The 27,560-nt window shown below is 40.5% G+C and overlaps 1 protein-coding gene across 13 annotated transcripts in view; it reads right to left on the bottom strand.

Annotated features, from left to right (window-relative positions):
• Nucleotides 1–6,070: 6,070 nt before the first annotated feature.
• Nucleotides 6,071–27,560, bottom strand: part of kiaa1109 (KIAA1109 ortholog) — a 63,449-nt gene continuing 41,959 nt past the window's right edge. For 3 of the 13 annotated variants that reach the window (XM_017426163.3, XM_017426162.3, XM_017426159.3), the window contains 29 exons: nucleotides 27,411–27,470; nucleotides 27,055–27,281; nucleotides 25,692–25,859; nucleotides 25,085–25,215; nucleotides 24,868–24,991; nucleotides 24,629–24,741; nucleotides 23,673–23,763; nucleotides 23,362–23,409; nucleotides 21,858–22,105; nucleotides 20,872–21,087; nucleotides 20,212–20,380; nucleotides 19,925–20,114; nucleotides 19,497–19,658; nucleotides 19,257–19,396; nucleotides 18,085–18,277; nucleotides 17,493–17,693; nucleotides 17,125–17,298; nucleotides 16,292–16,429; nucleotides 15,598–15,843; nucleotides 15,357–15,510; nucleotides 13,706–13,863; nucleotides 12,749–12,938; nucleotides 12,256–12,473; nucleotides 11,681–11,932; nucleotides 11,386–11,589; nucleotides 10,380–10,574; nucleotides 9,621–9,755; nucleotides 8,808–8,973; nucleotides 7,124–7,340 (listed from right to left, as the gene is read on the bottom strand). In XM_017426163.3, coding sequence (XP_017281652.1) covers nucleotides 7,124–7,340; nucleotides 8,808–8,973; nucleotides 9,621–9,755; nucleotides 10,380–10,574; nucleotides 11,386–11,589; nucleotides 11,681–11,932; nucleotides 12,256–12,473; nucleotides 12,749–12,938; nucleotides 13,706–13,863; nucleotides 15,357–15,510; nucleotides 15,598–15,843; nucleotides 16,292–16,429; nucleotides 17,125–17,298; nucleotides 17,493–17,693; nucleotides 18,085–18,277; nucleotides 19,257–19,396; nucleotides 19,497–19,658; nucleotides 19,925–20,114; nucleotides 20,212–20,380; nucleotides 20,872–21,087; nucleotides 21,858–22,105; nucleotides 23,362–23,409; nucleotides 23,673–23,763; nucleotides 24,629–24,741; nucleotides 24,868–24,991; nucleotides 25,085–25,215; nucleotides 25,692–25,859; nucleotides 27,055–27,281; nucleotides 27,411–27,470 — 4,928 coding nt within the window. Of the gene's footprint in view, nucleotides 7,341–8,807; nucleotides 8,974–9,620; nucleotides 9,756–10,379; nucleotides 10,575–11,385; nucleotides 11,590–11,680; nucleotides 11,933–12,255; nucleotides 12,474–12,748; nucleotides 12,939–13,705; nucleotides 13,864–15,356; nucleotides 15,511–15,597; nucleotides 15,844–16,291; nucleotides 16,430–17,124; nucleotides 17,299–17,492; nucleotides 17,694–18,084; nucleotides 18,278–19,256; nucleotides 19,397–19,496; nucleotides 19,659–19,924; nucleotides 20,115–20,211; nucleotides 20,381–20,871; nucleotides 21,088–21,857; nucleotides 22,106–23,361; nucleotides 23,410–23,672; nucleotides 23,764–24,628; nucleotides 24,742–24,867; nucleotides 24,992–25,084; nucleotides 25,216–25,691; nucleotides 25,860–27,054; nucleotides 27,282–27,410; nucleotides 27,471–27,560 lie in introns of all 13 variants that reach the window. The other 10 variants (XM_017426165.3, XM_017426167.3, XM_017426156.3 and 7 more) reach the window with 9 other exon arrangements.

Below are 27,560 nucleotides of genomic sequence, written 5' to 3'. Positions count from 1 at the left end.
CTGTGGTCTCCTAATTTGTATTGGTACTAGGGCTCAATTATCACTTTAATTATCACTTTTAATTCAATTATTGTCCTTTTTATAAGAAGGTGACTGTACTGCCAGGTGTCCATGGAAGCATATTTGTTAAAGGTAAATATTAGTGGTGTTTTATGGTTCTAATCAGTCATTCTTCAGTGTGGATTATCTGTGAACTCTTGCTGCACCAAAAGCAAAATCTAACCCTGAGAGATTAGTCCTGTATTTTCTGTTCACTCGATGATTTCTGTAATACCTATAAACGCACGCTTGTGGTTAGCAATTTTCCTGAAGCCTACGAACTTCTGACATCCAATAAACTGAATGTTTTCTTTTATCTCCTGAAACATCAGGGCATAAACTGTCCAGTAATGGACTCTAAAACGTTTCATGGATTTTATGTAAAAAGGACTTTTTTTTATGCCCTCCCGCCCGTCCACGTTTTGTCATCGTCAAATACCTTGTTGTATCTGCGGGAAAGAATGAGAATAAACACAATTCAAAACCTCAAGTTTCCAGCAAAAGAAGAATAAAAGGATGTGGGGTAAGGAAATGTTCAAATGAAACTAGAATAAATTATAAAAAAAAATAACAATATAAATGTAAATCAGGTGCTGAGAGGAAATCATTCTGTGCTCCACCTCAAACACTTTGTTTAGTGTTGGTCTTTATCAGAATACATTTTAATTTAATACAAACAGAGATGACCTTTAAAATTCAACTAGAAGGAACCAAAAAGGTTAAAATGACTAATTAGGTCAAATTAAATGAATTCAACAAGACATAAGCTTTTACATGATCATACTGAGCATTAACTGGAGTCTGCTGCTTCTTTACAGCAGAGATTTTCAGTTTTTTTTTCTTTTGTGCTGCAGGGAGATGTAACCTGGAATTAATCTCTGTGGGACCTTTCAGGAGGAGCGTGTCTCCATAAAGACAAAAGTCTATCAGAGTGCTGAGAGCTGGAACACCTCGGAGCTTCGGGGAGTCCATTAAAGTTTCATCTTGGAATCTCAACAACCGCACAGAGGTCTTTAAGAATTAAGGCTGAAGCCATTTTGTCTTTTTTTGTTCCGAGCTTGTCAGAAATCTAAGTGCAACTGCTCAAACTGATCTTGTGCTTTTTGTATTTGTTCTCAGAACGATACGAATCGTTCCTTCACCTGTGACGACGACTCTTATGTGCAACTAGAGAAACAGCATTTTCTGCAAAAAACACAGAATGAAAGTTGAGTTCTGAAAATTTACTGAAGAATGATATGACAGCTGACTCGTTAAAGTTGTGCTCAAATTAACAAAACTGTGGCTAAAAGCTCAAATTAGCAAAATCATGACTAAAAGCTCAAATTACCATAATGATAAATGACAAACAAATTCAGCAACACCTTAGCTAAAAGCTAAAATTAACAAACAGCATCTAAAAGCTAAAAGGAGCATAAAAAAGTAGGTTTCAGAGAACAATGTTTCTGAAGGAATCTTAATGTATTTTTGTCGGGATTTTTTGTAAATAAAGTTGGATAATTCAAATAGTAGGAGAGTTATAATAACTAAAAGTCATTGCACACTATTTCTGATCGAGCCAAACGTTTTGATATATAAATGCTTAAAATAGCACAAAATCTGCAGAAGTAGTTTGTGTCTAAAACACTCTAAAGAGGGAAACAGCAGCGGGAACGCTGACTCAGCATTCACACAACAAAATCACAGAAAGTAAAACCATCTTCTAGATTTTCATCACCATTTCAAATGAATCCATCAGGATTTCCATGCAAACAGTCTCGGTATGAACCACTTTGCATTCTTGTTTACATAAATTTGAATAATCACAGGTCACTGAGCAAACTGCAAGACAGGAATCCAAAGTTTACGTTGAGCCTGGAGAAAAGTTTCATCAGGCAGGACGAATTAAGCAGAATCAACCTGATCATCCTCGACATTTGCACGTCTTTTTATGCGCCGCAGTAACTTGGGCTGAAATTGGCTCTTGCAGGCGACACTCAAACCAGTTTGTGTGTGTTTTCACGTGTGCTTGGTAGAAGCTGAAAACATTATCTCTCAGTGCCAGAGATAAGTCTGACAGGTGCCGCAGCGGGAAGCGGTCATCGGTGTGACGAGCCTTCTGGTCCGGAAGGAGTGTAATTACCTGAAAGAATCGGCTGGATTTAAACCGTTTCAGAATCAGCAACACTGCCACAGGTTTGGTCAGATACTGCTCGCTGTCAGCCCAGAAATGTGTTTCAGTATTCATGTAATGTGGTCTCCAACACTCCCTGACAGGTGGAGACTACAAGCAGCCGACTCTCACCTTCAGGAGTCACACGAGGCGACAGAACCCGCTGAGAACCTTCAAAATTCTAATGAACTGAGAGGAAACACAAACAAAAAGTGGACAGGCATGGAAACACTTTAAAAATATGGTTTCCTTTTAGGTTTTGGTCCTTCAGAAGCAGCACTGATATATTTATAGAACTGAGTCCGACACAGAATGTTTACCACTAATATATGAATTACTCTAAATATTATCTTCCCAAAAATACTTTTTAGTTTTAGCCAGAAATACAGACATGATGAGGTGCAAAATACCACAATGTTAGAGAAAATGTAATAAAAACACACACAGTTCATATTTCTGTTCATATTAGGACATGGGATTGACTTCCATTAATTTTTGTAGTTTAACCCAGACTATAACTTTAACCTCACACACACACACACACACAAAACAAACAAACAAGAAAACCTTTTGCAAAGCTCAATATTACAAAGAACAAGATAACAAATAAACAACAAGAGTGCAGCATGAAAAAATACTCAACAAAACTGAAACTCAACATTTTACAAACCCCGTTAAGTCCCTCATTCACAAGTTGGATCAATTTACTAAAGACTTTTCAAACATTTGCTACATAATTTAGACAAAATACTACAGGATTATAGCACCAACGCACTCATATATGTGATGTTTTCTGAGCTTTTTTCTTCACAGCTGATTTAAAAGACCATAAGGAGAAAATGTGGTCCTCCTTTCTCTTCTGCAGGATTTGTGCATTTGAAGATGGATATTTACACAGAAATGATTGTAACCTTTGAAGTGAGGCTTCAGTGTTCACCCTTACAGCACACACACACACACACACACACACACACACACCAATCTGAGCTCAGACTAGCACTCTGAATTAGATTGACTCTGGTTAGTCTGGAACAATCCTTCTTACAGCCTCAGTCTCATCGAGGATCTTTTGTTCAACTGCCTCGTTTTCTTAAAACACAACACTGTCGATACAAACGCTGAGTAACAGCAGCTGCTATCATTGGATTTTTCTTTTTCTGTCACATATCAAACTCATAAACCTTCAGCTTTACTTGGGCTTTTGTTTGTGTGTTTGTGCCTTAAAACGTAAAAAGTGTTAATCCACTGAAACAATTAAAAAAACACCAAGAAACAGAGAAATAACTTTGTTGGAAGATAATTCTATTCTGTGCAGACTTATTCTTCTCATGTCTTGTCTAGAAATGATTGTTAAATGAATAAAGTTTAAATGGGGCCAGGAACAGGAGCAATCTAATTGACCAACATCTGCTTCTATGACCCGTCGTATACAGCAGGATGTGACTGTTGAGTCATTTCAAACACTTTTAATTTTAGAAACCAACTCAGCAGTGTTCACACAACTCCTCCAAGTACAAAACAAAACAAATGGCAATAAGTTTTATATCTCTACTGTGGCAGAAGTTACGTCACCAGCGCCTGATCTCTGCTCTGACCGGAACCTTCTCACAACATAACAAGAGAAAGGAGGAAAGCAACCACGTTCTGGCTATCATACCAACCTCCAGCTTCCTCTTTCAGCCCCTTTAAGCCATATTGTTACAACAAATTTATAACTCTAGGTAAAGCTGATGAAGTGTAAAAACCAATTAGAAACTCAATCAAAAAGTCGCTCAAATCTCAAGCTGCTCATTTGTCGGACGACGGTTCAGTTGTTGTACATCATAGCACCCTCGATGCTTTTCAATTTAGTGCACTTTAGTCTTTATTGGCCTGTTTGTGCACGTTTGTTCTGCCGGGCGAGGTTTCAAGGATTCTTTAAGGTCTCTTTGAATCCAGGACTTTCATTACATGTCGATGATTTTAAAACGATGTGAAGCTTTTCTCCCAGCGAGCAGTTGTCCAGAAAGGCAATGGAAACGAAAATCATTGGGCTTGGTAACTCAATGGTTTTTGTTGGAAAAGTCAGGGTCTTCATGAATGTTTTGGACCGGATGGTGCAGCGTCGGAGTGGTCTGTTTAAAATGTGCTAAAGAGATCATAATTACAGAAGTTATTTTTTAATCTGACCCTAAGGAGTCGAATATTTCTATCAGTTATGTCCATAAAACAGAGACACTTCACACAAGAAGATTAAAACAATCACAGTAAGAGTTACAGTCAGTTTAAGCTAGACACAACACAAATCTCCAGGCAGCATTTTATAAGAAATAAAAGCTAAAAGACATCACGGTTCACTTCAACAACTCACCACTGATTCTCTAGATGCAACCAAACTCCTCCTTCATGTGTTGCTGCTGAAGACAACAGGCGATGATGTATTTGTCCACGTCTCTGCGTGTTTGTGTGCCTGTAGCGTTAGCAAAATATCTCATGAACCAACAGATTTATTTTAATGAAGCTCTTAAAATAATAATAATTGGATGGACATCTATGTCTAATTAACTTTTGGACTCCATTTTAATCTTAATTAATCTGAAAGGTGGCGAGCAATATGCATTCCTTCAAGGACTGCTCGGCCTTTATTTCCTTCTTGGACCTGATCTCTGTGGAAACTCTGCAGCATAGTTTGATCCGAGGCCAGAGGAGGACAGAAGGAGGTACTTTGAGCTGTTCAGCATCCCTTTATGGCTTTTTAACGTTTCCTATTCTGTTCCTTTTTCATAATTCAGGGGCTCACTACAGGAAGGTGTCTTTAAAGAGTAGTTGAACGCGTGGGACGGCTGGCGTTTGACTCCATCTGCTGGTCATCCCCTCAGCTTTCATGTTTTTATGAGTTTAAAGCAGCTCCAAGAAGTGAAAGAAATCAAAAGTAATGTGCTGCAGAGATATGTAAATCAGAGAACACTTCAAAGGAGAGCGCGTGCAGCTGGCAGAATAAAAATCAAACATAATGTCCAGCCTGGGCGGGAACCAGCAAAGACTTCCCCTCCCTCACACGGAGCTGTCTGGGTTTCCTCAGGTGACACTGCTGGAATCTCACAGCAGACATCACAGAGGAAAGCCAGCAGCGCTCTTCACCTCCGCTCGGCTTCAGCCACCAAGGCAGCATCAAAAACACAAAACCTCCACATGGAACCAAAGTGGAACACAGCTCCGAAAGCGCAGCGGGGTGGAAAGCAGCTTGTTTATGGTTGGAGGGGGGGAGAAGGTGTGTTTCCAAAGCAGGAGTTAAATCACTCCGTTAATCTTACCGACTGATTTATTGATCTGAAACGGAAGCAAATTATTATTTTACAAAAATAAAATCTACTACAGGCAGCCAGCTTCAATAGCTTTAACTTTACCAGTCAGTTAAACGTCAGCAGACTCATGCAAACTGAACAAAATAAACCACCTTTCATGTCAGAGTTTTAGGCTGAGATCATCCTGTGGTGAGAAAGGAGTTTATTCTAAAGTTTTAAACACAGATCTTCAGTTAGAACTCAGAATATAAGTCTTGTCTACCAACATATCTAGTTTTTGCTCAATATCTGTAAAATCCGCTGAGTTATATTTGCGGACATCTTGAATCTGATTGATTCCATTCAGTAAGGTGTGCAGCTTCATGCAAACCCAGAATGTCATCTCTAATAAACTTTACGAAATGCTGGTAATGATGTCTAATTCTACGACGAATCCTTTGACTGACTGTTGGAAACACTGGCAACTACCTGATAACACTATCGTTCCACTCCTGATAGCAGCACTTTTGCCTGTTCTCCTTCTGCCAGCTCCATCACATACATACCTGTCACTTGTCTGCACGTGGTCTAAGTTACGTCCAGACCAAACCATTCCCTCCGTGTGCAACAGTATTTATTTGCAGAATTAAAAAAAATGAGCAAAGTTTAAGGTTAAACATTACAGTTGCAGTGTGTCGGGCAAAAACAAATGAGATGTTGCATTATACAGTTTATCTGCAAGCTTTCAGCATCACACAGGAAGAAAGCTGCATTATTAAAAACTGATTCAGGAATGAATGTAACAAAACCCAGACGGCCTCCTGCAGTAAGGATGGCTTCAGCTGTTTGATGAAGTGAAACACGGAGCATGTTCAGTGTCTTTGTTGCAGCTGTGCATAATATATTTATTTTCTACCTGTGCTTAATATAAAAAAGAAATGTAACTGAACTACAATAAGAACATCCTGTCAACTCACCTCATGTCTGTGGAAACAAACACGGAGGAAACGCTCATTTCGTGCCTGAAAGAAGTAAAACCTGGAAAGCTTTCTCATTTAAAACTGAATGACAACAGTTTTATTAAGTTAAGAAATCAACACATTTAAGAAACTTATCTATGTACACGTTCTACTGCATGAATTAAAAAAGACAAAAAAATAACATCACAAAAAATTGCATTCCCACATACCAATAAATAGTGATTCAAAAAATAGTTACAATCATCCAGGTGAGCGAGTGGTGCGCGTGCTGCAACCTCCCATCAGAAATCCAGAACATCGTCACAGCACTGTTCTGAGATATCTTAATGCTCTAAGTTACATAAAGCGTACCCACCATGAGTTCCACGGGAAATAAAAAAAGGCAATGGTTTAAAAAATGTCATCTCTCAGGAACTACTGGCGAGCTTCAGATTAGAGGTTTCAGTTCAAACAGGTAGAGCAGGCTGGGTTTTAAAGCAGTTAGATGGTGCTAACTTCAGCTAGTTTGTTCAAAATGTACAAGAATAAATCGGTGCAAAATGCTCCAGTTTGAGCTGCAAACCTCCCAGGGAACAACTTCACAGACAATCACAGGGTTTAGTGTGGAAATCGTTTTAAAAACGCATTGCACAGCAGTGATTACAGTAAATACACAGGTCCAGTGTTTCGACACTCAGCTCTGACTTTCCTTAGTGTTCCTCTTTGTCCCGGCTCTTCTTGTCCTTCTCGTCCTGCAGGGCGGTTCCCAGCTTCTTGATGAGGACCGACAGAACTTTGTCCAGCGGGTCCATCACGCCCCGCTGCAGCCACTTGGGAATGGTAGTCCTGGCGTGGTGGAAGCCCAGTTTCTGCAGGATGTAGTCCACGCCGACGGGATCGATCTTCCGCCCCGTCCAGGAGATGAGCCTGGAAGTGGAACAATGTTATTCAACCCAGGTTTTAGATGTTAGTGTGCGTTCAAAACCAGAACCTGACTTCTCCTCAGACACAACACTCATGTCAGAGTTTAGTTTACGCTTTATTTCCACATTTCTGCCTGCGATTCTGGGTAATATTCAAGTTGTGCCCCCTAGTGTTCAATGTGAAGAAATGCATTTCTTTTTGTAAGGCTGGAAACGACACAGAAGCTAGAAATGAGGCTAATTTTAGCTATTTTTCTCTTCAAAATGATAGGAAACAACACTTGATAAAAGTCTCAAATCGATCCTCATTCCTTTACTTTTCCTTCCAAACAGCCAGACGTTCTTTTCTGTGAATCATTCAGGTATAAAACTCCCTAAACTCAAGGGATGAACCCATGTTGACAACCTAAAGAACCAATTTAAACTGCAGTCTTTGTTACAAGCAGCATCATTTGTTGACTCTATGAAAAACACCAAAGATTACACAGTTTGATAAATGATTTTATCACCACCAAAGTGATTCCAAACCATAAAAGACCTTCAGAAAGCCAGACAACTATGGATCACGACCACTTTAAAGGATTAAAAGAAGACTTGGCTGCTTGGAAGGCCAATGTAAAGAGATGAAGAATGATTTAAAACATCTGTATGTTAAGAATAGGAGTGTAAATGATTAAAACATCACATGATTCTGTGAACAAACAGGTCAGGCACTAAGACCATGCGGTCCTGTCCAGAGAGCAGCTTCCCCCGCCCTCCTGCAGCTCTGCAGCTACGTGCTGAGAGGAAGAGTCTGTCACGTATTTATTGAAAACAGAACAGACTGAATGCAGAGTTCAGATGGCGATTTAAACTTTGGAGCTGAGAAAATAAAGTTTGAACTTCTTGCTGATAAAATTTCACTCTGATGTCCAGAAAAGTTCATTTCATATTTCATTATTTCATACAAATGTATTTATTTTTTTCAAGATGGTGTTGAAATACAGGTTGGTCCTTGATCAGGTTTTTAATTTTTGAAAATGAGTTTGAGGTAATGTATAATTAAAGCTCTAAGGTCGGAAAGGCTCATGAAGAATCATCAGCTTTTCTCCTCAAAATATTGTTAAAATCTTGTCTTGTTCTTGTGAGATGAGTGTCTGGTCATGTTCCAAGTTAGAAATAAAAACAAGTTGAACAACCCTGCTCTGTTTTGACCAAAAAAATTTGACAAATACTTGTAAGAAAATCAAAAATCAGCTTCTAAAAAAGGGAAATATTTCCTTTTCCTTTGCTTTGTGCTACAAAATGAATCAAAGTTAGGGCTCAAAAAGGTTCCAGCTGTTTTATATCAGGGTTTTAGGTCTTAAATATAAAAAATGTTCTCTTGTGTTTGCTCTGAATACAGTCCAGGAGTAAAAGTTCAGTTTGACTAAGTGAACGGGTTTGTGTGTTCGCTAACAAAGTTCAAACTGCACCGTTCCGCCTCGCTGACCTGAGAGTGGGCTCCAGGTGCCAGGTGTTGCACATGAACTCCCTCCAGTCCACGGTGGTGTAGTTGATGCTGTCATCCTTGTCCTTGTCGGCGGAGCCGTCGTCGTGCAGAGCCGTTGGGCTTTTCTGACCCGGCCGAGTCGCAAACATCCGCGGGGCAAAAAGGGCTGAGCGAGAGGAAGAAGGGCAATCAGGTCGAAACGCTCCGCTACCCACATGGTGTGTTTTTAAACATGGCAGACACATTCTTTAACAACTAACGGGGCGCAGCACACATTCATTAGAATAACAAAGAGCCCAGACGGCACCTTTAAGGTATAGATCTGCTCCCATTCAGAAAGCCTCAATTAATCAGGATTAATCAAACACGAATGAAAAGCTTCAGCGCTCGCCTCTTTTCCTCCGTCTCAGAATAAACAGAACAAAATCTCGGGCTCCTATTTAATTGTCGTGAAGAATGCGAGCTCTGCCAGCATGAAGAGAGCTCATTTGTTCTTTTGTGACAATGTGAAAGCCATTAAAATGCTGCCGGCTCCAGGCTCCCTGACCTCCCTGCTGTGTGTGGAAATAACACTCCGCTCCCCGTCTCCAAAAAGTGCCCGGCAGCATCCAAACAGCTTCACAGGTGCAGAGGCAGACAGATGTGCTCATTTTTACATTTCCTATCAGACTGGGAGGATGAGTCACTTTCTTCTGTTCGGCTCCCTGTTGGGGACGCTTGATGCCTGTTCTTCATGTACACATGAATGAATTTGCAGGCAGCTGCAATCAATAAAGCCGGTGGGTTTTCTCGTCGAATCAAAGCGCAACAAACCTTTCTCCTTCTCCTTCAGGTAGGCCGACACCAGGTCGTGAAGGAACATTATCAGCTCGGCGTCCATGGTGACGCAGATGTGGTCGGTGAACTCCGTCACCATGCTGCACTCCACTTTGGGTTTGCTGTTGGGGTCTGGAACAAACAAAAAAATCAGGTCTAGCATTCCTTGAAGAAATGCATATTACCCGCCGCCTTTCATGCCAGAGACTCAAGATAAAATAATCTTAAGGAAGGAAACACATCCTCTTTGGTCAAACCTTGTGCTTTTTTTTCATTTAGGTTTTTTAATATTCATTTGAAATATTAAAAATAAAAGGAAACTATAAAATTTAAGATAAAAAGCCTTTTGCAGTAAGTTCAGATGGTTTTGCCCTCATTATCATTACGTATGACAAGCATTTCCATAAACTCCCTAACAGCAGCTGTCCCAGATGTGCCTGGAGGTGCGAAAGCCACGCGCAGCTTTAATTAGCATTTTTAAATTTGCAAATAAAAAGGAGGTGACAATAACTAATTGCAAACAAAACACTTCTGTGAGAACAGAAACAACTAATCACCACCAGCTCTTTTATTACAGTTTGTGTAAAAACAGCAAAAACCACAAAGTGAGGAAGCAGAACTGATCTGAGAACAGAATTCATCTTTTATGAGCTCCTATAAATAAAAAACAACAGTTCACTCAATGTCAGACGTAAATATTCAGCGTTTAAAGATCAGACCGTTGGTTTATTGCTTTGTTGCTCTGCAGAAACCAACCTGTTAGCGACGGCTCGTCTGGATCTTGGACGTGAATGGACTTGAAGGCCAGCTGCATTCTGGGAAGAGCGAAGATGGTTTCTGTTTCGTGGTTGTAGGTGTGGGAGCTGCGGAAGCTGCTCAGCAAACTGGAGCTTTTGGCAGCTGCGCCGCTCTCCTGGTTGTTGGCTTCAACGTTCCTGAGCAGGTTAAGCTCTGAAACAGGAGGCGAAGGGAGACAAAACTCAGAGCTGGAAGGAGACGCTCAGACTTCTCTGTTCTGCTGAGGTCACACTACTATTTTACTGCTTGGTTTGGGTTTTTATATATGTTTTTACAGTCTATGTCTGCAGACTTTGTGCTTTGCTTTTAATTTGTATACACAGTAAAAAGGCTTCTTTTCTGCTACTTCTAGCTTTTAGCTAGCCTTTTGCTACTTTTAGCTTTCAGATAATTTTTTCTATTTTTAGCTTTTAGTTAGCATTCTGCTACTTTTATCCAGACATTTCCTTGTTTTATGTTTTAGCTAGCCTTTTGCTACTTTTAGCTAGCATTCTGCTTCTTAATTTTATTAACTCATTTTCAGTTTCTTCAGTAAAGTTCAGCTGAAGATAAAGTAAATCCTGTTTTGTTTTATTTTTATTTCTGAATATAGTTAAAAACTGTCTTTCCCGTTGTCTCTTTATCAGGTACAACTAATTCAAACTAATTCAACCTAATTAACAAGCTCTGGAACACATACATTTTACAGAAATTGAGCTAAAGTTTGATGTGGTAGTAGCTGAGAGTCATCTTCAGCACATTTTTGAGCTCCTATAGATCTCGTGAAATCTTGCACGTACAAAGTTTGACTGAAATGACTTAAGCTCCATCACTGATCTTTTATAAACAATTAATACCGACTACAGTTCAATCCCTCCCAATGAAAACACTTTGTTTAATGATTAATATTAGATATAATTTAGAAAGTTAGAAAAACAAAAACAATCCCTGAAGATTCTTGTAGACATAAGCAAACTCTGCTCACCTTCATTCCTCATGGCAGTGACGTAGCCAAACCATTCTTTTACAGTAGCAACTCCATGTGGGGGGTTTTCGTGCCGCCGGCGAGTGATTTTGGTTATGGTGGCCATTGGACTCTCGAGGGCGCCGCATGGTTTCGTCACCATTGTGTTGTGACCAAGATGAAAGTCCAGCGTCTGCACGATGTAGGTGGAGTCATCCTGCGAGCCTGGTGGGGGAAAAAAGAAATAAAGTGTGAATATTGTCAAAACTAAACGTTTCTTTCCTTTCCTGTTCCTGGGATGAACATTTTGTCTCACCGTCCTCCAAGATCTTCTGTGCCTCCGTCCAGAAGACAATGTTGGGCTCCTCCAGGTGGAACAGAGCCCACGACTTGGAGCGGAAGTTAGGCCCGTGGAAGCAGGCCAGCGTCATGTGGTTGCCATGGAGGCTCATGGACCCGCCCAGCTGCACGGCATCCTCAGGCAGAGGCATCTGGAAGAGGGAGATGTGGCAGCCGGCGACTACCTTCAGCACTCCGGGCCAGTGCCGGTGATGGGCTGCATCCATGTCTGCGTCCAAAGAGAAGGCGGCAAAATTCATTCTGACTGGAACAAGATGCTGCCGTTAGCAAGAGTCGATGTTGTTTTTATGCAATCTTTAATCTTTAAATTTATTCTGCCTGTGCTGTTATTTCTGATCACCTAGTGAGCATGTCTGATTACATTCAGCTGCTTCAACAACCGTGTCGACTGTTTGGAAAACCGGTAGACAAATGAAGCTCATCAGAATTACAAATCATTTCACTTCCTGTACAACCTGCTGTGCAGATCCTATTATGTAAAACTCTGCGTTAAATGTGTCACCCAGCAGTACAGGCAGAAGGCATGCTTACAGAGCTCTGCAGCTCCTTTCTCGGCATTGATGACAGGGGTTTTCGGGGGCAGATAGGGGCCGGGGCCCCACGTGGAGAGGGCCCGCTTGCTGGTGTCGAACTGCTGAGTGAAAAACTCCTGCAGCTTCATGCCAATCTTGATAAGGTCCGGGGTGGTGGAGCGTGAAATGATCACCTGGAAAATGTCCCAATGCAGGTCCCCGTGGACAAAGATCTCACTGTGAGGAGAGAGGAGAAGGTGAAGCACAAAGGACTGAAAAAGGTCGTGGAGAAATAAAACTGCAAACTCTAAACCTGATATCACTGTTCTAGCATTTCCAACAGATATCAGAACATCCCCTCCATTCAGAAAGTAAATGTCGGCTTCTCTGCAGGAAACTTGAGGCTTTGAACCAATCTGTGATTAGTTTCCTCTGCATTTAAAGCTGTTTATCTGATGGAAGCATAAAGGAAGTACACCACATCTCACATCTCTTATTATCGCGTTGTGCACCTTTTTTCTGACAGGCTGGTGTCAGTGGTGAACAGGTTGACCTTCCATTCGTCCTGCAGCTGAAGGTCGGCGTTGCTGAAAACTCCCATCAGGATGCTGGAGCCCATGTAGTCCACCCGGGCCTCCGTAGAACCCATGGTGATCTGGATCTTGTGGCTGGGCTGCTGGTTCGGGTGTTCAGAGATGTGGGCTGAAAAACCAGACAAATTATTTCTGGCGGAGATAAAAACCTGTCTGTTTTGGTTCATTGTGTTTTCATTTATATGTTGTTGACAATACCACAAAAAGTACTTGAAAATTAGAAAATAATTTGAGAAAAAAATAGAACTCAGTTATTCTGTTTTTACTTTTATCATGAAAATGGAAACAAATGCACTCTTTGAAAGAAATTGTTTATTATTTCTGTTATTAAACTTGTTTTTATTGTGGATCAGTTTGAAATCAACAAATTTCTACTTTTTACTGTCCCTATTTAATCTATTATTGTTTTATTTTTATTTTCATTTACTCTTTATTCTATTCTATTTATGGAGTCTTTTAACCAAACAATTTCCACCTGGGGATAAAATAAAATATATTTGAATTAAACTGAATTTATAAACTGAAACTTTACAAACAGAAACCATAAACTATCTGACAGCTGTCTTTTTTTTTTAATACTTTTGTTTTACACGTTCCTTATGAACCTGAAGAGTCTTGTCTTCAGAAAGCAGAAAGCAGAGATTGGAACAAAGAAAATATGTGCAGAAACACTTTAATTCAGAAGTGAGAGGAATAGATTGATTTAATAAAAACAATGCTTGTCTTTTTTTCCATTAAGCATGAAGAAAAAGTAAAGTGTAAAAGTGTAAAGGCTCTCAGTGATGAACTGCTCTGGATCGGCTCCAATTTAAACTCGTTTTCCTGAGTTGGAGGAAACTCAACCAATGCCAGGAAGGTTGATCCTCAGTTACTTACAGACCATCTCCAGGGTGTTCACGTCGATGTTGCCACCCACCACACCACCCTTGGAGTCCAGCTTGGAGCGTCCGAGGCCCACAGACATGCTGATCTCTCGGTCCCGGTTGCTGCCGACGGACAGCCGGCCCTGACTCTTCAGGCCGCTGGTCGTCCAGCTGAGGGGCACAGAAACAACCGTGAGAGCTGCTGAATAACATGAGAATAAACACCAGCAACTGGAGAGGAGAACAGCACTCAGCCTGGAAGAATAAATCTGGTTTACCAGCGTAACGTCTCATTTACCTGCTTCTGTTTATAAGAGAAAAAACCCCCAACTACTTAACACTCAGGTAACACCTTTATATCAGGTCTACATGACAGAAGAACATCTGGAAGATATTAATTATTTAGCAAGAGCAGGTCTTGTGAGGAAAAAGGAGACGTGATTTGTGGATCCATGTGACAGTTCTGACGTAGTTCTGAAGATGATGAAGCATTTTCTGACTCATTAGACTAAAAGTGGGCAATAAAGGGCTCAAAGGACAAAACACGTTTTCCAGAATTCCAGCCGATGACTTGAATTATTGGAGTAAATAAACTACATTGAGAATGTTTATGTTTTTCTCGACGTGCACACTGCGTTTGTGTTTCATGTAGAGTGCCAAGTAACAAGAAGCCCTTTCAGACAAACTTACTGTTGCTTTAATTTCAAGTTCAAAGCCAATTTAAAGCTCAGAGGGTTTATCTAAACCATAAACAAGGACCACATGAGGTGAAAAAGATGTTCTGGTTTAAGTAGTTACAAATAGTTGCATCATTTTATGTGCCCTGAGAGAAGGTGGTGTGTTTTCATATTAAATAAAAAATGAAGCTTTCTGAGAAAACAAAACAACTTAAAATAAATAAATGATGACTACAGTTTTAGTAATGTCTCTTGAGGAAAGTTAAACCTGGTCTTTGTTGCCTTTTTACCAGTTTACAAAAAAAAAGTGTTATTTTTTTAAACTGAAATAGGTTTAAATGTTGTGTTCCTTAAGTTTTAAGGTTGAAGGTTGTGCTGAGAAACAGATGAAGGATGAAACGGCCAAAAGGAAAGAAATATTAAGAGTTGATGTCTAAACTATCTGTCACAGGTGGACTATGTTTAATCAGCTGACAGAATGTTGTTTTGTGACCAAGCATGCCAATAATGATGAACTTATCACCAAAAAGCAGCCCTGAATTAGACCGCTAACACATCTACCTGAAAGATTATTCATACAATGCATGAAACAATCTAAACAAATGCAATCTGTGTTGTCTCCATGTTGGCAGGTAAAAGAAAGAAACCCTTTCTCTGTGTATTTCTGCATATGATATGATGTGTTTGATAAATGCAGGAAGCAGCTTGTGTCCATGTTTCAATATTAATAACTTCATCCAGATGACCCTTTGGAAACAAATGCTGCCCACCTGCAGCTTTGCTTCTGTCAGTTTTACATGTTTTTTGTGGTCATCAACCAGCATTAATGCAGGATGTTTTTTCCCTGTAATTATAACTGTTTATTTGCTCTTTTTAAACATAAATTTCTTTTTCATATGTTTCTAAAATTCCTATCTAACAAAATCTAAAGTATAAATTAGTTTGAACTCTTAGTTTTAAGCTGTGAAATCCATAAATAACTCGTACGTGTTGTTTCCCATCACGTTGCTCATGTTCATCTGGACGGTGAGCTGCTTCAGGTTGATGGCGAACACCACCAGCGTCTCCCAGGGCGAGCCCTGCTGTCCAGCTGACTTCCCATTCTTGCTGAAGGAAGGAGTGGACGTTTTTGTCACCGAATCTGCAGGAAAATTGATGAAAATGTAACTGTTGGATTAAACCCTTTAAGCTGAAATGCGAGTCAAACGGAGGGAGTGTCCGCGGCTACCTCTCCTCGGGGCGGAGGAGTCGGACACGCTCCGGGTTCGCCCGGGAGCAGGAGACTTCAGGTGTCCCAGGCTGCTCGGGGACATGTTGCTCCCAGTGGAGTGCTCCGAGAACACATTGGGGGACTGAGGAATGTGGGACCCGGTGCTGCCGTCCCAGGTCCTCCAGTAGGCCTTCCTGGAGGACTCGGGGGAGAGGTGCTGGGTGATGTTCTCAGCAGAATCAGGGGTGGCCGGGCCAGAGGCTGCTGTCAGGGAGAGACGTGGAAATGTTAGGAAACTTTCTGTTTTATTTCTGCAGTTTTAAAAAAAAATCATTTTAGGTGCGCTAAAGTGTTAGGAAGAAGATAAACAACAAGTATTATTTATGTGGGTAAAGATTCATACGACGGTGTAAACCGGTGGTTCCTTAACGTTTCAGCTTCACAAAAAGACAATTTATTTCTGATTAAAATAGACAAATGTTGCATTCAGGCCAATTAAACAACAACAAAACACCATTATAGCATTTCTATTGACTTTTAACAACACATTTTATTTCTCATAACAAATATGGCAAAGAAGTAATTGGCTACTATTTGAAACATATTTTTGTTTCTGGAAATCATCTCAAGACCTAAAACGTGATTTTGTGCGTCCTATCGTGTGGTCCCGAGCCCACATTTGGGAACCATTAGTGTAAATGAGAGCAGCCACCTGGAAGGTTGATGGTCTGGTCTCCCAGGAAGAGGCGCCTGGCGATGCTGCGGCGGTACCACGCCCTTGGGAAAGCCAAGATCTCGCTCAGTCGTCTCATGTCGTACTTGAAGGAAGCCGAGCCGATGTCGCACACCGCTGAGGAGAGGACATCATGTTTACACGTGAAATTACTTTATAGTACGAAAGGCTTGTTAGGTAAAAGTCTTCCATCAATGCTGGCTTTCATGTATTCAGTTCTGTTAAAAATGACTTTATTGAAGTCATCCATTCATTTTTTTATCATTTTAACTGTTCATTTTTTGTACTGTTTTAATTGATTGTATGGTTTTTATGCTTGTTTGTGTTTTCCTTTGTTTTTTCATTGTACAGCACTTTGGTCAACAGTGTTGTTTCTTTAAAATGCTTTATAAATAAAGTTGTTTTGTATTTTTGTATTCAACATAAAATAAACAATTAGTAATTAGTAATGTAACATAGTAGTGAACATTTGAGCCCCTAGAAAAGAGTTCTAGATAATATTAAAAATGAGCAACACATAAATCTCTCCTCTGGTAATTTCAGTTCAAAAAACTGTAACATGAGGATGTTTTGGTGAACAATTAAATTTAAAATAACTGTTTTCAGTTTTCTGGGCCAAACTTTAGATTAGTTTCACACCTCTGATTACTCTGAGGTAAAGCCAAAGGTGCACCCTCATTCGAAATAAATAAATAAATAAAATGGATAAAATTATGTCCTAAATTTCTTCATCTGAACTCCTGCAGGGAAGGCCTGGTGTAGAACATGTGACTGATATCTGTATCAGGTGTTTCCCACATATGGCAGAGTACCTGAGATGTTGATGAGGGTCGTGTCCATTTTGCCTCCTTTAGCAGAAAAGCTGTCGATGAAGGTTGGACCTCCGGTTCGCCTCATCCTGGATAAACTGACCTTCACAAACTCCAGGTTGATGCTCAAAGAGTCTTTGCGTCCTGTCACTGACGACGGCTCCTCATCTACTGTCCCTGCAGGGGAAGCACTTAGCAATAACTGCAATCTGATCCATGTCAGGCATCGTTACATTTCTGTGCATCAGCCTGTTTCTCAGACGAACTATCTCCAGAATCATAGATACTAGGTGTTTAGGAGTAGGATAGATTTCTGAACTGCTGCAGCTCTGAGACATTAGTGGATTGTTATTGCATCAAGTTTTTAGTACCTAATGGTCCCGGGCCCGGAGGCAAGCCTGTAACAGCTGATTTCTGCTTCCCGGCGCCATAGGGATGGAAGACGTAGAGGGAGAAGTCTGACATGCAGGCGGTGAAGCTCAGGCCTGAGGAAGTACTGGGGGGGGTGGTGAGGTCTGACTGGCTGCTGCTGTGGCGGGTCCGACCTAAAGGGCTCCCCAGCAACGGAGACGCTGGAGAGAGGAAGAGGAGGAGAGCGCAGAAACACAAGTTGCACAGATTAAATTAAAGAATGCACAATAAAAAGTGACAGTATGCCAAAGACAAAAATGTACAAGTGACAGTACTGAGTACCGGCGAGCAGTGGGTTGAACTAAATGAAAAATAAAGCATTTAAGATATACTGAAACACAGTGAGCAAGGTGGCAAAAAGACAAACTGGGTCGCAAAATAATGAGCACACAGGAGCAGAAGTGAGAAACATTAAATCCCACTGATGCCATAAAGTGACAGCTCGTACATTCACACCTTAACTTTAAACGGCTCACAGCAAACTCACATGTTTATACATTCATTAGGAGCACCACTGTTCCCCCAAAACGATGGGCTTTAACAGCTACCCACCTTTGCTGGGCAGTTTGGGGACATGCTGCCCGGGCGGGGTGGAGGAGGGCGGGTGGGATCCATCCGGGGGGTTGGGTCCGGTCGGGGTTTCCAGTTCTCCCCGGTTGGAGGAGAACACCAGGTCCAAAGAGGGAAGCTTGAGCATGCACTCCACCCTGGACATGGGCAGGCAACTGAAGCGGATCTGAGAGGGCTGCAGACAAACACAAGCAATGAAAACTCAGAATCAAATCCTTCCTTTAGGCTGAAACTAACTGATAAACAAGATCTGAAGAGATTTAATAAACATGCTCAAAACTCTGTAAATGTCTACAGGGTTTCATTTTGAAGTTTCACACTTTTCCAGACTCATATTTAAGTTGTTTTCTTATATAATTCAAAGCATCTATAAATTTAATGTAATTTCTTGTGTGTCAGTAGTCCTGATTTATTATCTGTATGGTTATTTAAAGGATTCTTTCCTCAATTAAAATATAGTTTTCAGTTTTTCATTGGCTTTACAACACATACTGGGAAGATAAACAACTGCCTACTACTGCAGAAGATTGTTATTATTTTTCCTTTTTTTATTTTTTAAGAAATATAAGTAAAATTTAACAAGACAAAACATTTTTAATCAGAATCCCAAAATGAAAATCTGACAAAATAATTATCTTTTACACAAAGGATTGCAACTGCTTGGCAGCCAAATAGTTAGTTGTATTTTCTTCTTGACATTACAGATAGTATAGACAAGATATTTCACAATGATAAATAAAAAAATACCCAGTTTGTCTGAGCAACTTTTAGAACGAGTTTTATTTAGCAGCAAATCCAACAGTTGACGGAGTCTGGAAATACTGGTGTTTTTCCAGACTCTGGTTTTCTTTTTCCATACTTATCCAGACCTGGAAAATACTAAAATCAAATTCCAGACTCTTTAAGACCACGTAGGAACCCTTGTGTTGAGAGTAGATTTAGATTATAAACAATGACCAGCAAAAAAAAGCCTCTTCTCTGCAGAGTTGAACAAAAAAAGACACAGAAAATGGTTTCTTTGGAGATCATGTTCTAGGACGTGATATCTTTAGATTAACAACAACTCCTAGCAAGCATCTGGATATGGGTGCCACCCGTGGTTTGGACTGAAACAGGGTGGGAGAGATGGTTGCTGATCTTCAAACCATCCGTACCTGAACTCTGACGTAGACGACCACGTCCACGGGGAACGAGGAGTACGCTGATGTGGAGGAGGAAACCAAGGAGGTGGATGATTCCTCCAGCGGTTCCACTGGGTCGAACTGACCCATGTCCTCCTCCTGGGTGGCCATAGCTGATGATATTTACATAAATATGACAAAAACAGACATATTACATAATGGAATGATAAGGCAAGGCAGCTAGGAGCAAATTAGAAAACAAAAAAGACAAACCTGCGTAGTTCCTCTCCACAGGGGTGATGGGAATCGTCTCCAGAGCTTTTTCCAGGAAGTCCAATAAACAGGGGCTGATGACCATTTCCTCTGGCAGAGTCTGGAGGGCCACCCAGGCGTACAGCTTGGCTGTCTTTACTCCTCCACTGCCTTTACCTTTGGCTGTGAAAACACATTCCAGTTAAAAGTCACACAAAATGGATCATCTTTTTCACAAAAAGTTCCTTTTTAAATCTCATCCTGCATGGAGATGTTCGACTAAAAGGTACCCTTCTTTATCCATGTCTTTAAATAAGAGGTGAAATCTCATGCATGTGATTCTTAGGGTCCTGATACGGATGATCAGATGGAGGAGACGTGACTCTCTGGTGTCTGTAACCACGGTTGGTGCTAAAGCATGCAGTGCTAAATGAGAATATGCTCGGTACCTGATGGAATAGGTGGGAGCTGGGGAGGTAGGAGCGAGTTAGTCTTGCATTGGACAGCATTGGGAGGGGTTGTAGGGCTGCTATCTTTCATACCATACAGCTTGGACTCTTTGGAAAGTGTTCGGGGGAGGGAAGATCCACGTGAGGCATTGGGCGACTCCGTCTTCAAGGTTTTGGAGTTGTAATGCAACTTCAGGAGGAAAAAAAAAAGAAAGAAGGAATTTATCAATTAAAGCCCAAAGAAAAAAAGAAATGTGTTGAATCTGAAGGTGGAGAGAACAGCTGACCTTCACGTCAACTCCTGGAATGTAGAAGACTGTGGTCTCCAGGTCATTGGATTTGGTTTGCAGATAGATGGGGCATTTCTTTCCAGTGAAAGGATGAGTGGTGGACGTGGACTTCTTCTTTTTAGGGGGAGAATCCTGGTCTAGACTCTTGAGGCTGTGATCATAGCTCCTAAAACCCTCACGGGAAGAAGAGTGTAGACACAAAGACTTGTTATCACTTTTATAGCTGTTTTAGTTTAGCATAATAATTTATCAAATAACGCTTTATTTCTTGAATAACTTCAAGAAAAACCAACAGAAAATGTGATTCAGGCTTGAGTTAAAGAAATGTATGAAAGCTGAGTGCTGAATGACTTTGTTCTGTTCTGAGACGACTCAGTTTGGCTTCCTCAGACTAAAAATGAGCAAAAAGAGGCTAAAAGGATCACAAGCTAAAAGCTAAGAGATGCAGAACGCTATATTTTGATAGCTTGAGTAAAAGTAAATGTACAGAAGAAACAATTAACCCTCTCAAGGCAGGCGTTGCAACAACATATCTGATTTCTCCTGTTACTAAAACTTCATTTGAGCCTGAGAGGGTTAACAGGGAAATAGCAGCATTCACACAACCCTCCCCCAGAAACACAGTTTTCAGAGGGAGAAATGAACATTTCAGTGCACCTCTTGCAGGAAATGTCCTCCTGCTCGGGCTGCTGAGTCGTCGGGTGAAGTACGCACTTCCCGCTATCAATCTCCACACGAACATCAAGCTCAAAGTCGATGTTTTTTTCAGATGTCGGGCCACTGAAGCTGCGGTTGGCTGGCGTGCTCGGCCAGCGCTCCGTGAACAGCTGACTCATGGCAGAGAAGCCCAAGGGCTTCCTGTGGGACGCTTGCCTGAGAAGCCAAGAGATGAAGAAGCAAAATGTGATTTAGTAGAAGATATGCAAAAAGAAATACTTATTTTTTCCTCAGGCTGAATAAATTAAAAACAGGATTTCTTTTTTTTTCTGGTGAAAAGGCTGTATGTCTTTGGTGTGGCAGTTTAAATTCTTTTTAATATCAGTAAAGTGTTCAAAATAATGTCAAAGAACAAAAAGAATATAGTGATTTGTTTTTATCCAAGTGATACAAGCTGAAGTTTTTCCAGGCATTTAGTGTTTATTCTGAGATGTAGAACCATTTAATATTTTATTAGGTAGGATTTTCAAGCTGCTTTTTGTCACGCATCGTGTTACGGCTCTCTGAATGTAAGCAACTCTTTCGTTTAACCACTTCATCGATTTTTTGTTTGTGTAAATCCTGACTGAGTCGGAGACTTTAAAATAACGACTGAAGAAAAGCCATAAAAAAACTGCACTGACTACAAAGACAAGAGATCCTGAATTAAATATGTTATGATAGATGTCACGGATAGTAAAAGACATGAAAACTCTGCTCTGAAATTCTCAAAAAGCGCCACTTTTTCAACAAACCTCACAAAAGTAGAAAAATATATTTTGTAGGGAAATCAGTATCTGCTGTCCAGAACCTTTCTAAAATTTCAAACCAGAATCAGCCAAGAAAATGGCACTCTCTGCATTTCAACACCAGGAAAAAGATTTCCCTATAAGAATACCAGTGATCATGAAAAATGTAAAGAGCAGAGGAAAAAGGAAATAACTCACAGAGGCCTGGAATAGCTTGACGGTTTGACAAACTCCTCCTCTTTCTCTGAGTCTTCGGAGGAGGAAGAGGACAGGTCTTCGCGCTGCAAGGGAATTATGGGTGAGAAGACAGCAGGGGTGGTAGGGGTACTGAAAACTGAGCGCTGGCTCTCGGCAGCGGATGGAGAATGAAGGTGAAGGACATGATGAAGATGGGATGGTTCATCAGTGGTGACTGACAACAGGTCCACCTCTGGCTCCTCAGGAAACTTCAGAGAGGGACAGGGAGTCAAACTCACAGAACAAAAAAAGGAACAGTTTTCAAGATAATCTAAAGTTCCTCCGACATGAAGATAAACCCAACCCTCTTATAGGAAGTAGGAAATCTAGACCAGGGAATCAAATGTAGAAGGACTGCACCCTTTAATAAAACGATTCTCTGCCCAAACAGCTGGCAACTGTTCACCGAGAAGCTGAGAGCTCTTTCTGTTTGGAGGAACGACGCTCTGAGAAAAGAAGGAAATCCAGACACCCCCCACCGGAGGAAAGGGCTGCAACCATGCAAAAACCACCCAGGAAAATCTCCAAACAAGCTTGTTTTCTCCTGTTTAACTGTTTCTTTCTGTGGTTTTCACTGCAGTGTGTCCTTTATTTACAAAGTCAGTCCTACTGTAGAGAAAAGACTCAATCATTGCTGTCTAAACCAAAAATTAATCAATAAATGAACACTTATCTGAGAAAGGCCTGAGGGCCAATGCATTATTTAATACAACTCAATCATTTTAACTTCTATTGACTTAATTCATGAGTAATTCTCATTAGATATTTCCCAAGATGTCTAGTTTAGGCTTGTCTGTAAATGGAACAGATTTTTTTTATCTCTAAAAAAGTGGTGATATTTCAGGCAAAAAATAAAGAAAAAAAAGAAAATCAAATGAGGTTTAAGAGGGCTAAAGAAATCACCTAAACCTTTCATAACTTTGTCAGTTCAATTAAATACTCAGATTCTGCAGATAAATCACTTTTATACTGAAACCTGTACATTTATAAGTGTTGATGTAAGAAAAAGACCTGTTCTGACAAACGATCGCTGATCGGCTGTAATTCTGAGGCAACACATGCAAAGATGTTAGAAATCAGTCCAAATGTTCAGGTTAAAGACAAGCTGCTGGATTTATTATGTAGATTCATGACAGGATGAGAGCGGGCAATGACAAAATGCATTCAAGGCTGACTCTTATGCCATTAAATCAAACATGATCCTGTAGAGGCTGTCTAAAGAAACTCTGATATGTAAAATCATTTCTCTTAAAGCACAAGCAGTACTTCACTGGAGACGCAACAAACAGGATCTCAGTATGTACCGTGCAAATAAATGTGACTTTTATCTCATCATCCTGTTATGATTTTCCATAATCAAAATCCAATCAGCACCTAAAGGGTAATTCCATCAGGAAAGAGAAGATGCAGAAGAATTTTGCAAGAGTTGATCAGAATTTTCTGTTAAATCTTTTGAACCGTATACCTTAAATACACATCCTGGACTGACAGGTGCATGTGAAGGGTCCGGGGCCTGACAATTATTTATCAATTAAACAAAAGAGTTATTAAAAAAAACAACTAAAAGTATCTTTTTAAACTGTGTAAGTAGTAACAAACAGGTGCAGAAATGGAGGATGAGATGGTGATGGCGCACATGAAATGACCCAAACTTAAACATCCAACAACAATTTTACAGTCAAGTCACATAAATGAAAGTCTACATTCGTGTGTTAGTATGTTTTAGCTTTCCCTGCTAAACAAACACATGTAATATTAAGGATGTTATTGTTTTACCGTGTCCTGAATGTTGAAGGTGACTCGGGGTCCAGGGGAGGAGGCATCCACACGGACGTCTGGGAAATCATCCACGTCTCCAATCCTGGAACTAAAGACACAGAGAAATTATTTCTGTCTGTGAATGTCGCTTAATATACTATATTCTATATAATTAATTAAAGCAATCTGCATTATTAATATGGACAAATGCACTAAACCTTGATGAATTAGGTCATTTCATTCCTTTTCTTAAAAAAGGTCAATTAAGTGCCCCCAAAATATTCTGGGATATCAACATCTGGAGTGTGAAGCTGTTGTCTCATGTCTCTTAGAAATTACCTGTCAAGCTCCTTTAACGACCTCAGTTTACAGAAATAGATTTCACACCACAAGGTTATTTATATGCAACAGGATTTAACATTTCTGCTGGAGTAACTGTGTCATGTGAAACTCAATATGGTGTAAAAGTTTATAAAATATTGTTTGCATGAACTGCTATGACATTTATGAGACCGGAGCTGCTTTAAAACGGCAGAAATCCAGTTAAAGTGTCCCCGCTTGAACAAACTAACCGTTACTAGCTTGTCAACATGGTCGAAGCAGATTTCTGTTGTTCTAAAAACAACTTAAATCGTTAAAATTGTATAGTTTAAGCAAGTATTATGCACAAAGTGCTACAGCTAGAGGCTTTTATTTGGGCTAGCAAAACAATTCTTTGTAAATCACCATGTTCACCAACCTTTTAGGGATTGTAATAATTTTAAAATGACAGCAATCCTCTTTTGTCTCGGCTGAATTCATATTAGCCATTAGCTCAACAATCTAATGAGAAATCAACTCAAAGAGCTATCTATAGCAGGTAGGATAATATTGTTTTATATCCTTTCCACAAAACCCTGTTTATAAATGTTCAAAACATTCTTTTAATGTTGTAACATCTACAATTATGCAACAGAGCGTAAATCATCTCCCACCTTTGCCGTTCGATCCTTTTCAGAGCCGGTCGGCCCGCTGGAGCTGAGATGCTTTTAGAGCGATTGTAGCTCGGCTTGTAGCCAAGACCCCATTTATCCTTTAAAGAGGCCGCCTGCGTAATAACAAACAGAAACAGGTCGATAACAGAATAAATTAGACAGGATTTAAATCTGTTTTATGTTACAAGGACCAAAAGTGTTGTGGTGCGGTTCTGCTCAGGGAAAAGTAAATAAGTGACCCTCATGCTGGAGCGGCGCAGCTTCTTTCTGACGTCCCTCCTGATGTCGTTGACGGCCACCGACTCCAGCTGCTGGTACCGCTGAATCTCCTGGTTGATGGTACCTTCGCTGGCTCCCAATTTTCTACAATGAAGAGGATGGAGATAGTTATTAAAATCATTTCAAAAGAGCAAATTGGATCACGCATTAGTAAGCACAGGGAGGGAAGACTCTTACTTGAGGTCGTCGATGACTTTGGCCTGTTCGTTCAGCTCTCGGATGTCCACCACCCTCTTGGAGAACTTTCTCCCACGAGCGTCAATCACCTGGTTCCCCATCACCATCTGCCTCCTTGGGTCAACAGTCTCCTGGTAAATCAACAACACACATCAAAACATCCATTAAACCTGATAAAATGATAACAGATCAATTAATTATAATAATCAAATTAATGAATAAACCAATAAATCCCACATGAAGTATTCGGTCTTCTATAAATCTGTTTGATTAAACCCAGATTGTAATGATTCTTGAGTATCATTAGGAATAAATGTTGATCAATCCACACACCAAGGACATGGTGACAAAACATGCGACTCCACCACCACCGACACCATCCCACTCAAAGACAAAAAGTGGAAAAACAAAGCTCTACTGCCCCAGGGAATTACACTGCATGACAGCAGATGTTCTCTATTCACCCGACACACCGTTTCTGCATGATCCGATTATTTCATCCCAACAATAAACAGAACTGCTCAGCATTCCTGGATCCAGGTGACTGAGACACAACCAAGTGATTCTGTCGCCCAGAGGATGGGTAACACTGTGGGGAACTACATACACAGGCCCAGGAGAGGGGTCTCTGGGCCCTGGTTCTGCCCATTTGGAGGCTAGGCGATCCACAGTTTAAGTAGCTCGATGGGACACAATCAGTGGGGCTGAAACCCAGGATGTGGTTTACCAGACGCCTCCTTAAGGTCAGCTGAGGACTGAACTGGCTCTCTGGACTCTGCAAACAACGGCAGGGACAGATGGATGGAGAGGCGGAAGAACGGCCCGATTCGGGTCAGACTTGAGCTTCAGAAGCTTTGTTCGAGTTAAACCAGGGCGGATTTGTTTAGATATACTTGTAAAATAAAAAAGGCATAACTCCACATTTTAGAGACACAGTTATTTGCTTTCCTATGAAAAAATGAGAAGACAGAACTCAGTCTGGGGTTTTCCTGTTATAAATGGAGCTAGACTGAAAAAAATGTTTGTTAAAGAATAAAAAAGCACACACACACACACACATACACACACACACACACAGTGCAAGAAGACTAAAACAAGGTATCTGTAAAATTACACTGTATGACATATGCTCATTGTATTATACATTTAGGACCAAATTCACAAAGAAAGGGCAGCTCCTGATTTTTGCTTCATTTTGTGTGCATCATTTCAACTGTTATCTGTTTCAGTAATGTATTCATAAAGCAAATAGAGCCGTTATATACGGTGCAAACAGGTCCATTAAGTTCAGCACTTTTGAATCAAATAGCAGTTGTCCTCAGGCACAAAAGTTACAGAAAATAACACTGAGCTCCAGGTCTAAACAGCTGAAGTATTGATTCAGTCAGAAATCACATTTTCGTGTGATAACTTTACTGTGAGGTAATTATTTTGGGTTCTGTTTGTTTTAAAGTTTTAATCTGTGTCCGCCGAAGCTGTCTATCCAAAATCTAAAGATTTATAGAGTCATTATAGAGTATATGTAAACTGGCAGCTGTAATCTTGGTTTTATCAGGATCCAAGCAAACTATTCAAAATGTAAAACTCCTTCAGATACCAAACCAGTGACCGGCTTTAGTGGCTTCCTGTCTCTCTAAATGCACAGCAAATTTCAAGCAAACATTAAAAATGATGCACTCACATTTAACTGAATATGTTGGGGTTTTTTTTGTCTGTTTATTATCTGACTTATTTTGTTTCTTAAATAATTTTCAAGTCTAAATAAACAAGAAAGCTTTGTAACCAGAGTTGAGGTTTCTCACAGCTTTACCCTGCATGATAATCTATAAATAAAAGATAAGTTTTAAATTATGAATCATTCCAGTTTACTGTAGCTCTGACTTCAACGTGTTGGAAAGAGTTTGTTAAATCTGAGCGTTCTTCCTAATCCAAACTCAACTAGCAGTTGGATGAAGCTGGTAAAGCCTGACCATGTGGATAGTTGGAGACATCGTATCGTTCTCGTCCTCGTCTGACAGGTCCCCCATGTTCACAGAATTCAGGTCAGTGATGTCGTCCACGTCCTCCTCGCCTGTCAGCGACGTCAGCGTGTTGCCCAGGGCGTTCAGGCGCTTCCCGATGTTTGGGTCCATGTGAACGTCGATCCCACACATTTTCCAGAGCACGTTGAGAGTCCAGGTACCAGCGCTGCTGCTCTCTGCGTCCAGGAAGAGGAAGTCAGGAGGGAAAGGAAACAAACAATAAACAAACAGTTTTTATTATTGCTCTTTCCTGGTTTTTTGTGCAGAACTGAATTGAGGTCAGGGTTTGATGAGGGAAAACTTGCCTGCAGACGGTTGCCCTGTGGTCCTGGAACACACTTCATATGTACCATCAGGAACTATGCCTGTAAACACAACATGAACACACACACCAGTCTGTCAGTGCTTCAGAACATAAACTGATAAACGGCCCAACGAATGAAATCAATAATTCC

This window comes from Kryptolebias marmoratus, linkage group LG10 (genome assembly GCF_001649575.2).
Source record: "Kryptolebias marmoratus isolate JLee-2015 linkage group LG10, ASM164957v2, whole genome shotgun sequence".
NCBI classification, from domain to species: domain Eukaryota; kingdom Metazoa; phylum Chordata; class Actinopteri; order Cyprinodontiformes; family Rivulidae; genus Kryptolebias; species Kryptolebias marmoratus.
Note: the sequence above shows the minus strand (reverse complement) of the source record. Positions and strands in the feature narration are given on the sequence as shown.